The following is a 13,033-nucleotide window of genomic DNA, read 5'->3' on the forward strand; positions in this document are numbered from 1 at the left end:
TATGTTCCAATCAAACCAATCTCATAGACAAAAGACTCTTTTCAAAGGTTTAACACAGCATAGACTAATGCTCATGTGATACTGGACTTGGGACCTTTGGATGAAGTCTGCAGTTCTCTGGATAGACTCAGAACAATTTGAAGTCAGATTAGCTTCCCAAACCAGGGAGATTCTCTGGTCAAGCCACCAATAGATTTTCTACTCAACAAACAAAGAACAAAGAAAATTACAGCACAGGAACAGGCCCTTCGGCCCTCCAAGCCTGCACCAACCATGCTGCCCAACTTAACTAAAACCCCCTACCCTTCTGGGGACCATATCCCTCTATTTCCATCTCATTCATGTACTTGTCAAGACACCGCTTAAAAGTCACTACCGTATCTGCTTCCACCACCTTCCCCGGCAACGAGTTCCAGGCACCCACCACTCTCTGTGTAAAACATCTGCCTCGTACATCTCCTTTAAACCTTGCCCCTCGCACCTTAAACCTATGCCCCCTAGTAATTGACTCTTCCACCCTGGGAAAAAGCTTCTGACTATCCACTCTGTCCATGCCTCTCATAATCTTGTAAACTTCTATCAGGTCTCCCCTCAACCTCCGTCGCTCCAGTGAGAACAAACCAAGTTTCTCTAAACTCTTATCATAGCTAATGCCCTCCATACCAGGCAACATCCTAGTACATCTTTTCTGTACTCTCTCCAAAGCCTCCACATCCTTCTGGTAGTGTGGCGACCAGAATTGAACACTATATTTCAAGTGCGGCCTAATTAAGGTTCATAGAACATAGAACATTACAGCGCAGAACAGGCCCTTCGGCCCACGATGTTGCACCGACCAGTTAAAAAAAAAACTGTGACCCTCCAACCTAAACCAATTTCTTTTCGTCCATGAACCTATCTACGGATCTCTTAAACGCCCCCAAACTAGGCGCATTTACTACTGATGCTGGCAGGGCATTCCAATCCCTCACCACCCTCTGGGTAAAGAACCTACCCCTGACATCGGTTCTATAACTACCCCCCCTCAATTTAAAGCCATGCCCCCTCGTGCTGGATTTCTCCATCAGAGGAAAAAGGCTATCACTATCCACCCTATCTAAACCTCTAATCATCTTATATGTTTCAATAAGATCCCCTCTTAGCCGCCGCCTTTCCAGCGAAAACAATCCCAAATCCCTCAGCCTCTCCTCATAGGATCTCCCCTCCATACCAGGCAACATCCTGGTAAACCTCCTCTGCACCCTCTCCAAAGCCTCCACATCCTTCCTGTAATGTGGGGACCAGAACTGCACACAGTACTCCAAGTGCGGCCGCACCAGAGTTGTGTACAGTTGCAACATAACGCTACGACTCCTAAATTCAATCCCCCTACCAATAAACGCCAAGACACCATATGCCTTCTTAACAACCTTATCTACTTGATTCCCAACTTTCAGGGATCTATGCACACATACACCTAGATCCCTCTGCTCCTCCACACTATTCAAAGTCCTCCCGTTAGCCCTATACTCAACACATCTGTTATTCCTACCAAAGTGAATTACCTCACACTTCTCCGCATTAAACTCCATCCGCCACCTCTCGGCCCAACTTTGCAACCTGTCTAAGTCTTCCTGCAAACTACGACACCCTTCCTCACTGTCTACCACACCACCGACTTTGGTGTCATCAGCAAATTTGCTAATCCACCCAACTATACCCTCATCCAGATCATTAATAAATATTACAAACAGCAGTGGCCCCAAAACAGATCCCTGAGGTACACCACTTGTAACCGCACTCCATGATGAATATTTACTATCAACCACCACCCTCTGTTTCCTATCCGCTAGCCAATTCCTGATCCAATTTCCTAGATCACCCCCAATCCCATACATCTGCATTTTCTGCAGAAGCTCTATAAAGTTCTATAAAGCTGCAACATGACTTGCCAATTTTTAAACTCAATACCCCAGCCCATGAAGGCAAGCATGCCGTATGCCTTCTTGACTACCTTCTCCACCTGCATTGCCACTTTCAGTGACCTGTGTACCTGTACACCCAGATCCCTTTGCCTATCAATACTCTTAAGGGTTCTGCCATACGAGTATTAATACTCTTTCAGAAAGGCAACACATTGCTTTCACATAACTAGCAGAATTTTCCAAAACCAGGGAGGAGAGAGAGAGACTGCTTTAAGTCTGATGTCCACTCCCTTCTAAACTGAAACACTGCTGACAGCCAAAACAGAAAATTAAACCTTGAATTCCCTAGGAAGAAAAAACCTGACAAGAACCCATGACCTTCCTCCTAACAATGCAGGGCCATAAAACCAATCCCAGAGTAAACATAAACACCCATTTAAGCAGCAATAAAATGACTCCCATAGACAGCCCGGCAACAATTAGAAAAACAAATGGAAAAAATTTACTTACAACTGCAGAGTACGTGATTAAAACAGACACTTCTTAAAGGTACACTGATGTCACAGGAGAGAGAAATGGAGTTACTGTTTTGAGTCCGTATGACTCTTCTTCAAATGTGATGGATTATATAAGAGGGGGTGGAGCAGCTGAAGCACAGTAGAAGCTCACTGATAGATGACCGCTAGGAGAGATTGCAACAAAGATGTATAGGACATGAGGCAGAGGAAGCGCTAATGGCAGTGTGAAGGGCTGTGGAAGATGATAATAACGTTAAGGTAAGATAGCAGCATGTGTTAATGGGAGAACAAAGGTCAGTGCTCAGTAAAAGGAAAACTTATGAACAAGTGACAAATGGTCCAGTGGGGATGGGGATGTTGCTGAGTTGAAATGGCACATGACAGAAAGCTTGGTGCCATGCAAGTGGACTATGTTTCAAATATATTATCAAGTTTTAGTGCCTTAACTTCCTGTCAAAAAGCCAATTAAAGACTTGGTTCAAGTCTTCAAAATTCTTAATATTTGTGCAGAAAAGGTCAGAGATCAGGATGACTACGTACAGCCAATATGTGATATCCTCAAACTGTGTGGGTAAGCGATTGTCTTTCATTGCTATATCCTGGTCATTGAAAGACTCAAATGGATTTGTTGATACAGATGTTTATACCTGGAGGTAGATTTGCAATAACTTCTCCAACCATCAAATTATTAAATGTGCAGATTTAAAAATAATGCAGATTTCATTTAGTATTTAACCTTCATATTAAATTTAGGATTTACTAACAAAGATTTGAAATAATGCCATTTGACATTTTCATTAATTATTTAGACGAATTGAATGTTTCTTAAATTTGCAGTTGGCATGAAAATGTGCAAAGGACTGAATAATATACTCCCAATTTGTATGCTGGGCGCTGACTTGTAGAGAAATTAGAGGTGTGGGTTCACATTTGAGAATAAAGGCCCCAGTTGATAGAAAATAGTCAAAAAAGGCTAGACCATTTGTGATCCTTAGTGTAGCCAGTGAGCAAAACAACAAATGTGACTGACAACAGATTAGGTGGATTTCAAGGAATAGAAATTCCACGGGGAATTTGGGCAGTTAAAAGCTAAAAGTCAGCATCCAAAAACATGTCTTTCCTAAGCTGGATTAGCAGAGCTTGAAAAGCCAAAATGTTCAACTGGAATGCAGGAAAAACAATGATTAAAATTTAAACTGTGTACTATACTATAGGAGGTGTAGTGGTAATGTCACTGAGCAAGTAATCCAGAGGCCCAGGCTAATGCTCTGGGTTCAAATCCCACTGTGGCAGCTGATGAAATTTAAATTCAAATAACAAATCTGGGATTGAAAGCTAGCTTCAGTAATGATGACCATGAAACTATCGTCAGTTGCCGTAAAAACCTATTTGGTTTACTAATGTCATTTAGGGAAGGCCTGGTGGCATGGTGGCAGAGTGGTTGGCACTGCTGCCTCACCGTGCCAGGGATCCCAGTTTAATTCTGGCCTTGGATGACTTCCTGTGTGGAGTTTGCACATTCTCTCCATGCCTGTGTGGGTTTCCTCTGGATGCTCCGGTTTCCTCCCACTCTCGAAAGATTTGTGGGTTAGGTGGATTGGTCATGCTAAAATTGCCCCTTAGTGTCAGGGGAATTAATCGGGTGAATACGTGGGGTTACGGGGATAGGGCCTGGAAGGGATTGTGGTCAGTGCAAGTTCGAAGGGCTGAATGGCCTCTTCCTTCACTGTAGAGATTCTATGATTCTATAACTCCAGTAATGTGCTTGACTCTGAAATGCCCTAGTATGCCACTCAATTCAAGGGCAAATTAGGGATGGGCAACAAATGTTAGCCTACAGTGATGCCCACATCCCATGAAAGAATTAATAAAATAAAAATAATAAAAGCTAAAACGTATTTGAAGAACTTGTTTAAAGTGAAAACAAGATGGAAAACAGAATTCTCAACATATTCCAATAAGATATTGCCACATTGTCCAATTACACTATGACTGCTCATTATGAGTTGTAACCACTCTAAATATGTATGCATGTAATATAGAAATTTAGAATGAAAATGTTAACAACAGAAATGTAAGCATGGGTATTTTTTAATAGCGTACACCAAATGTAAGAAAGCCAATGATTTTCTCAGATCCAACAGTGGCATCTACTTAGAGTGTGGAAAATTGCCCAGGTATGACCTCATCACAAAAAGCATAAAAAATTAAATCTGACCAACTACTCTTTGCTGTCAATCATCAGCAAAGTAATGGAAGGTCAGAGTCGTTGACAGTGATGTCAAGCAAAACTTGTTCAGCAATAAGTAGTGTTTAATTAGGTTTTGCCAGGACCAATTGGCTCCATACCTCAATATGGCCTTGGTGAAAGTTTGGACTTAGTGAAAAGAAAAACTGTAGCTAAAAGCAGAAAATTCCATGGTGAGTAACTCACCTCCTTACCAAAGCCTGTCCAACTACCAGAAGACCCAAGTCCAAAGTGTGATGGAATACTCTCAACTTGACTAAATGAGTGCTGCTCCAACAACATTCAAGAAGCTCAACACCATCCAAGATAAAGCAGCCTGTTGATCAGCAGCCAACACACCAGTTTAAACATTCACTTCCTCCACAAATGGTGCACAGCAGCAGCACTGCAGCCAAAACTACTTTAGCAGCACCTTTCAAGCCTGTGACCTCTACCATCTAGGAGAACAAGGGCAGCAGACGCTTGGTAACACCAGCAGCTGCATGTTGCTCCCCAAGTCACACACTATCCTGGCATGAGCTATATCACCATTCCTTCACTGTCACTGGGTCAAAATCATTAAACTCCCTTCCGGCCCCTACTCTAGATGTATCTACAGCAGACCGACTGCAACAGTTCAAGAAGGCAGCTCACCACTACCTTCTCAGGAATATTTAGAGATGGACAACAAATGCTGGCCTTCCACCGATGCTTGTAGCCTATGATTGATTTTTTTTTAAAAGGGATATATATAATACAAGAAGCTTTCTGAAGGTTTTACAGTGTAAAAAATATTTAATAAAATATAAGTAGTGATGTTTGCATATTCTGAATTTTAAGTTTATAAAGAATATTACCTGGCATCACTCTTCTTGTTTTCATCAGCTTACCTTTTTTAATGGAGAAGTCATCTGACGAGTCTAACTTTACTCAAGTTGTCTCTGAGTCTATTTCACAAATGGGTATGTTAATATCAAACTTGTATGGTTCAAAAAGTGATAACATTTTCAAAGGTTTTACTGCAAAAAATCTATAGAACAGTACTAATGTAAAAATCTATATTTGTTTTTTGTATAATTGTACATTTTAAGTATCTAAATAAATAGCTATGAATAGCAAGAACAAAAAAAATCCAGTTTTCATTTTGATTTCTCTACACACTAAACTTTTTCTTTATCGTGTAATATTCCTGTCCCTGGAGTGTATCCAGGACAGATGCTGCCAATTACTTGATATTGGCTCCCTATAACTTGAAACAAAATGCAAATTTGTGAATTTGTGATTGTTTTGATCTTCTCCATTCCTTCATTTGGCAAATTTCTTTGCCTCCCTTTCCAACTAGCATTAGAAATATGATGACAGCCTAATTAAACTTTTTTCTGTTAAGTTCTAATGTGGAATTCATGGGATAGATCATTGTCTTTACTAGACAGAATGCAGGAAGGAAAACTTTGTAAGACGTATTGTATGCCCTTTTACAAAATATGCTGAATTTTAAATTGATGAATTTCAGGGGAAGAAATATCAGACAGGTTCTATTATGAATTAGATATAGCACAGAAATAGGACATTCATCCCAAGTGACTCATGTCAGTATTTAAGCTGCATATGTGCATCCACTATCATTCTTCATCACACCCCATTCACAGATCCTTCAATTCTTTTCACCTCCATGTGGTTATCTTGATTCCCCTTGAATACATCTGTGCCACACACCTCAACTACTCCCTGTGACAGGAGTTCCATATTCTGCTACACTGTGACTTTCTGCACCAGAATTGTATTTCTGAGTTCTCCCAGGTGATGTTTAACATCCAAGCAGTTATGGAACAAATTTCATAGAATCATAGAAATCATAGAAACCCTACAGTGCAGAAAGAGGCCATTTGGCCCATCGAGTCTGCACCGACCACAATCCCACCCAGGCCCTACTCCCTTATCCCTACATATTTACCTGCTAATCCCTCTAAACTACGCATCTGAAGACATTAAGGGGCAATTTTAGCATGGCCAATCAACCTAACCCGCACATCTTTGGACTGTGGGAGGAAACTGGAGCACCCGGAGGAAACCCACGCAGACACGAGGAGAATGTGCAAACTCCACACAGACAGTGACCCAAGCTGGGAATCGAACCCAGGATCCTGGAGCTGTGAAGCTGCAGTGCTAACCACTGTGCTACCGTGCCGCCCCTGTGCTACCGTGCACATTTGAGCCATTGTATTTAAGAAGTGATGCTTTGAAAATGAAAGGAGTGAAACTTTTGTAAATCAGGAATAAAATATATGTACACTTTGGTGGGTACAGATGACATTTGATACTAATGCCTTTACTGCTAATATTGTTTAACTTTCCTGTGATAAATAATTGAGTTTGTAAGAGTTTGCGGTATCTTACCAAGCAATTCACATTATTCCCTTGGTGCATTTCTAATAACCTGAAAAGGAACTTTTGATTATATCCTTTCTAATTAAAACATTGAAACTAAGCACAATCATTTGAGTTCAGAGTTGAATTTAGCAGTAAAGAAAAGGGCAGTATTACAACCAATGATCCTCATCAATCTCTAACAGGTTACTTATTGAGAGTACCCAGTGCAGAGGTCCGATTACAAATCTGTGACTCCATAATGAGACTGTATTCCAAAGAACCACTCCAAAAGGAAATTGCAGGTATTCTGGTGTAATTTAGACAATACACACCCTTTTTGCTATATTTAATTCAGCTTTTGCCAAAAATGTACTTAATAGGAATAAATTTTCCTTGAATTTTCTGTCGTTTTAATTGGATGCAAACTAATTATTTTCAAAAAGTTTTTTTTCATTATTCAGACCTCCTTTCAATTAACACAACTGTTTTCAGAATATTATCCAACGAGTAAGAGATACAATATGCGAATGATTGAAGAGAGTGGTGTGGTAGAAACCCTGGTCATGGGGCTTACTCTAGTTGGAAGCCAACCAGAGGTAAAGTTATGGATAATCCAGACCTTACAGTGTCTTTCACATTCATCTGGTAGGTATTTACTCAACTTTTTTGAGTATATTTTGATTTATAATAACTTATTCCAATTTCTGTTAACTTTTTGAACAAAGAACAAGTAACAATACAACAAACAAACAAAGAACAAAGAACAATACAGCACAGGAACAGGCCCTTCGGCCCTCCAAGCCCGCGCCGCTCCCCGGTCCAGGATTGAATCCTGAATCCAGGATCCCCGCCCAATTTTCCAGCCTATCTACATACTAATATCCTATCCACCGAGCTGTCCCTCACAGCTATGATGCTTTGTTCATCACAACCTATTAACTCACCCCTACCCCCCCATTCCAGACCATGTGATCTCCAGGGAGAGGCGAAAACCCAGAGTGAAAACCCCAGGGCCAATATGGGGAAAAAAAATCTGGGAAATTCCTCTCCGACCCCCTGAGGCGATCGACACGAGTCCAGGAAATCACACTGGCCCTGATCGGAAAATGCTTCCCAACCCTATTCATTTCCACTTCCACGAACACCATATGAATTCCCTGCCCCCGAGACAGGTTCCCAACTATCCGCAGTCTCGCTCTGTACTGGCACCAGCAAGATGATCATAGAATGAAGCCTTGAAACGATAAACAAAGAACAATTAGCCCGCGCCGCTCCCTGGTCCAAACTAGACCACTCTTTTGTATCCCTCTATTCCCACTCCGTTCATATAGCTGTCTAGATAAGTCTTAAACGTTCCCAGTGTGTCCGCCCCCACCACCTTGCCCGGCAACCCATTCCAGGCCCCCACGACCCTCTGTGTGAAATATGTCCTTCTGATATCTGTGTTAAACCTCCCTCCCTTCACCTTGAACCTATGACCCCTCGTGAATGTCACCACCGACCCGGGGAAAAGCTTCCCACCGTTCACCCTATCTATGCCTTTCATAATTTTATACCCTCATCCTCCGTCTTTCCAAGGAGAACAACCCCAGTTTCCCCAATCTCTCCTCATAACCAAGCCCCTCCATACCAGGCAACATCCTGGTAAACCTCCTCTGTACTCTCTCCAAAGCCTCCACGTCCTTCTGGTAGTGTGGCGACCAGAACTGGACGCAGTATTCCAAATGCGGCTGAACCAACGTTCTATACATCTGCAACATCAGACCCCAACTTTTATACTCTATGCCCCGTCCTATAAAGGCAAGCATGCCATATGCCTTCTTCACCACCTTCTCCACCTGTGACGTCACCTTCAAAGATCTGTGGACTTGCACACCCAGGTCCCTCTGCGTCTCTACACCCTTTATGGTTCTTCCATTTATCGTGTAGCTCCTCCCTACATTATTCCCACCAAAATGCATCACTTCGTATTTATCAGGATTGAACTCCATCTGCCATTTCTTTGCCCAAATTTCCAGCCTATCTATATCCATCTGTAGCCTCTGACAATGTTCCTCACTATCTGCAAGTCCTGCCAGTTTTGTGTCATCCGCAAACTTACTGATCACCCCAGTTACTCCTTCTTCCAGATCGTTTATATAAATCACAAAAAGCAGAGGTCCCAATACAGAGCCCTGCGGTACACCACTAGTCACAGGCCTCCAGCCGGAAAAAGACCCTTCCACTACCACCCTCTGTCTTCTATGACCAAGCCAGTTCTCCACCCATCTAGCCACCTCCCCCTTTATCCCATGAGATCCAACCTTTTTCACTAGCCTACCATGAGGGACTTTGTCAAACGCTTTACTAAAGTCCATATAGACAACATCCACGGCCCTTCCTTCGTCAACCAAATACAGCACAGGAATGGACCCTTCGGCCCTCCAAGCCTGCACCGATCACATTTACCTATATCGACCAACCGCTTATATAGCTCTATTCCCCGTCTGTTCATATGTCTATCAAGATAAGTCTTAAATGTGGCTAACGTAACTGCCTCAACCACCTCACTTGGCAGTGCATTCCAAGCCCCCACCACCCTCTGTGTAAAAAACTTCCCCCACACATCTCCACTGAACCTTTCCCATCCTTATCTTGAACTTGTGCCCCCTTGTAATTGTCATTTCTGCCCTGGGGAAAAGCTTCCAACTGTTCACCATAGATATACCTCTCATAATTTTATAAACTTCTATCAGGTCGCCCCTCAACCTCCGTCTTTCCAGGGAGAACAATCCCAATTTATTCAATCTCTCCTCATAGCTAAATTATTAAATGAAAATGCAAAATGTCTACAAAATTTAATAGCAACTGCATATTCAAATTTATAGCTAATATTTATTATCTATTACACTGGTTTCTCTATTAAATAAAGCCATTGTATTGATGCACTTATGTAAGAATGTCATTATTGTGGCTATGACAGATTGACTATAAAGCAGATATTAGGCATCAGATATTGTATGGAAAGCATTGTTGTCCCTATTTCGCATGCACCTGGGACAACTGTAAATCAGCTAATGCAGTGGGAAAAGCTGGATCAACATATATGCAAGATGTAATTTTCCAATATTTAAAGCTCATATTAAAGTTTGGACAATGGCTTTAATGCTTGTTTGTATTTTCCCCATCCCTAATTACCCTTAAGAAAATGAGTCGCCTTCATGAATCACTGCAGTCCATGTGATGTAGGTATGCTCACAGTACTTTTGACAGCAGTTTGGTACAACTGACTGGTTTGCTCAGCCATTCCAAAGGGCAGTTGAGAGTGGGTCTGGAACCATGTCTGGAACTTTCCGACCATTCACCCCAGTGGGATATTCTGGTCCTGCCAAAAGTGCACCATGGCTGCAGGTTTCCCGGTAGCGAGGGGTGCATTCAACAAGAAACACCGTTGACAATGGTGGGACCAGAAGATTGTGCCGCTGGCCAGTGGTGGACCAGCTCCGCTGCTGTGAAACACGCGGCAAGTTGCTCAGTAAATCCTACCCAATGTGTAGGTCAGACTAGGTAACAATGGCAGATTTCCTCCCTGAAGTTCATTCGTGAACTAGATGGGTTTTTATGACAATCCGACAGTTTCATGATTATTATTAATGAGATTAGGGAATTTTCACAGTAACTTCATTGTAGTGTTAATGTAAGCCTACTTGTGACACTGATAAATAAACGTTAACTTTAGTATTTTATTTTGGATTTATGAATTGAATATAAATTTCGCCAGTTGTCGTGATGCAAACATACAAACAAGGAGTGGGGTAGGCCATTCAGCCCCCTGAGTCTACTATCATTCCCCTTAATTCTTAAACGTTGGATAGGGTCATGGGAGCCGAATGGGTGACAGCTGCAATCCAAAGATATGCTCTATAGCAAGCTTGCTATCGGCATGAGAACAACAGGAAGCCTGTGTAATACAATAATGGGCTGGATTCTCCAACCTTATCCATGGCTGCGATTCTATGTCCCCGCTGCTGTGAACTGAGATTTGGCTGAGCACCAAGTTCTCTGTTCTCGCTGACAATGGTAGCGGCGCATACGAGACCAGAGAATTCCAGCCGATATATTTTGTTATTATTTTAATTTTATGGAGGCAGAGCATTGCTGGCGAGGCCAGCATTTCTTGCTGTTCCTTAATTGTCCTTGAAAAGGTGGTGGTGAGACACCTTCTTGAACTGCTGCAGTCTATGTGGTGTCAGTACATTCACAGTGCTGTTCGGAAGGGAGTTCCAGGATTCTAACCCAGTGATTGTGAAGTTACGGCAATATAGTCCTAAGTCAGATGCCATGTGGCTTAGAGGGAAATTTGTAGATGTTGGGGTCCCATGCATCTGCTGCCCTTGCCCTTCTAGTTGGTAGATTTACATGGGTCTGGAAGGTGCTGTTGAAGGAGCAGTTCATGCAGTGCACTATATGTTGGTGGTGAACAAAGAACAAAGAAAATTATAGCACAAGAACAGGTCCTTCGGCCCTCCAAGCCTGCACCGTCCATGCTGCCCGACTTAACTAAAACCCCCTACCCTTCCGGGGACCATATCCCTCTATTCCCATCCTGTTCATGTCAAGACACCCCTTAAAAGTCATACCGTATCCGCTTCCACTACCTCCCCCGGCATCGCGTTCCAGACACCCACTGCTCTCTGTGTAAACAATCTGCCTCATATATCTCCTTTAAACCTTGCCCCTCGCACCTTAAACCTGTGCCCCCTAGTAATTGACTCTTCCAACCTGGGAAAAAGCTTCTGACTATCCACTCTGTCCATGCCTCTCATAATCTTGTAGACTTCTATCACTCCTTAACCTCCGTCATTCCAGTGAGAAGGGAGTGAATGTTGAAAGTGGTGGATTAGGTGCCTGCAGGCTGCTTTGTCTTTGATGATATAAAGCTTTTTGAGTGTAGTTGGAGCTGTACTCATCCAGGCAAGTGGAAAGCATTCCATCACACTCCTGATTTGAGCCCTATAAATGGTGGGCACACTTTAGGAAGTCAGGAGATGTGTTATTCACCACAGAATTCCCAGCCTCTGACTTACTGTCCTAGCCACAGTATTTATATGGTTGCTCCACTTAAGTTTATGGTCAATAGTGACCCCTAGGATGCTGATGATGGGGGGGATTCAGCAATAACAATGCCATTTAATGTCAAGATAGATGGCTGGATTCTCTTTTGTTGGAGATGGTTATTACCTGGAACTTGTATGGTGCGTATGTTACTCGCTCCTTATCAACCTCGGCTTGAATGCTGTTCGGACCATGCTTGGGTATGGACAAAGACTGCGTCAGTTGGTAAAATGAGACTTCAAGTTGACTGGATTGGAGTTGTTGAATGGGAAATCTTTACTGCTGATTCAGGTGCTGGAGACAATAACTATTTTAAAACATTGGCCGAGATCTTCTATTTGGAGTAGTGGAGAACATTCAGCCGTTCACTGTTGTTGAGCATCAGGACCTATAGGAAACCCCAACACACAAAAACATGCACAGCAGTTACACAGAAACTTCAAATAGAGCAAAGACACCTCCGTGGATTCCTCCAACATTTTAATGTTGTCAATGGAATTGTCTCAGCCGTCGGAGACTTGCACTAGATGCTCTGACATTTATAACAGAATGCTTAGAATTTTTAATCACAGACCTTTGAAGTGATTCACAGCAAAAACTCTATTGGGAATAACTTTTCCATATACAATAAGTATTTAGAAGCAAACTTACGGAATGATCCCTACTCCACCTCACTATTTCCACCTCACACCGCCCCAACTCCCACCCAATCACTCCAGCTCTCTGATCCTAGGATATGTGATTATGGATAGAATTTAGGGTTTCTCATATTATTACAACTATCCTTGTTGTGGAGTTCCATGTGTCCGGTGGAGGACACGTGAACACTATGCTTCATGTATGCCAGATGCATTCTTGTGCCTCTGCACTCAGTTCACTCAGTATCATCCACTGACACTGCTGCATCACCATCAGTGATA

The 13,033-nt window shown here is 42.5% G+C and overlaps 1 protein-coding gene across 2 annotated transcripts in view; it reads left to right on the top strand.

Moving 5' to 3' along the window:
- Positions 1–13,033, top strand: part of cfap69 (cilia and flagella associated protein 69) — a 106,974-nt gene that overhangs the window by 20,532 nt on the left and 73,409 nt on the right. The window contains exons 4-7 of one of the 2 annotated variants that reach the window (XM_078227709.1): positions 2,884–2,993; positions 5,535–5,611; positions 7,223–7,321; positions 7,512–7,664. In XM_078227709.1, coding sequence (XP_078083835.1) covers positions 2,884–2,993; positions 5,535–5,611; positions 7,223–7,321; positions 7,512–7,664 — 439 coding nt within the window. The remainder of the gene's footprint in view (positions 1–2,883; positions 2,994–5,534; positions 5,612–7,222; positions 7,322–7,511; positions 7,665–13,033) is intronic. The other variant, XM_078227716.1, reaches the window with a different exon arrangement.

The sequence above is a fragment of the Mustelus asterias genome, chromosome 2 (genome assembly GCF_964213995.1).
Source record: "Mustelus asterias chromosome 2, sMusAst1.hap1.1, whole genome shotgun sequence".
In the NCBI taxonomy this organism is placed as follows: Eukaryota; Metazoa; Chordata; class Chondrichthyes; order Carcharhiniformes; family Triakidae; genus Mustelus; species Mustelus asterias.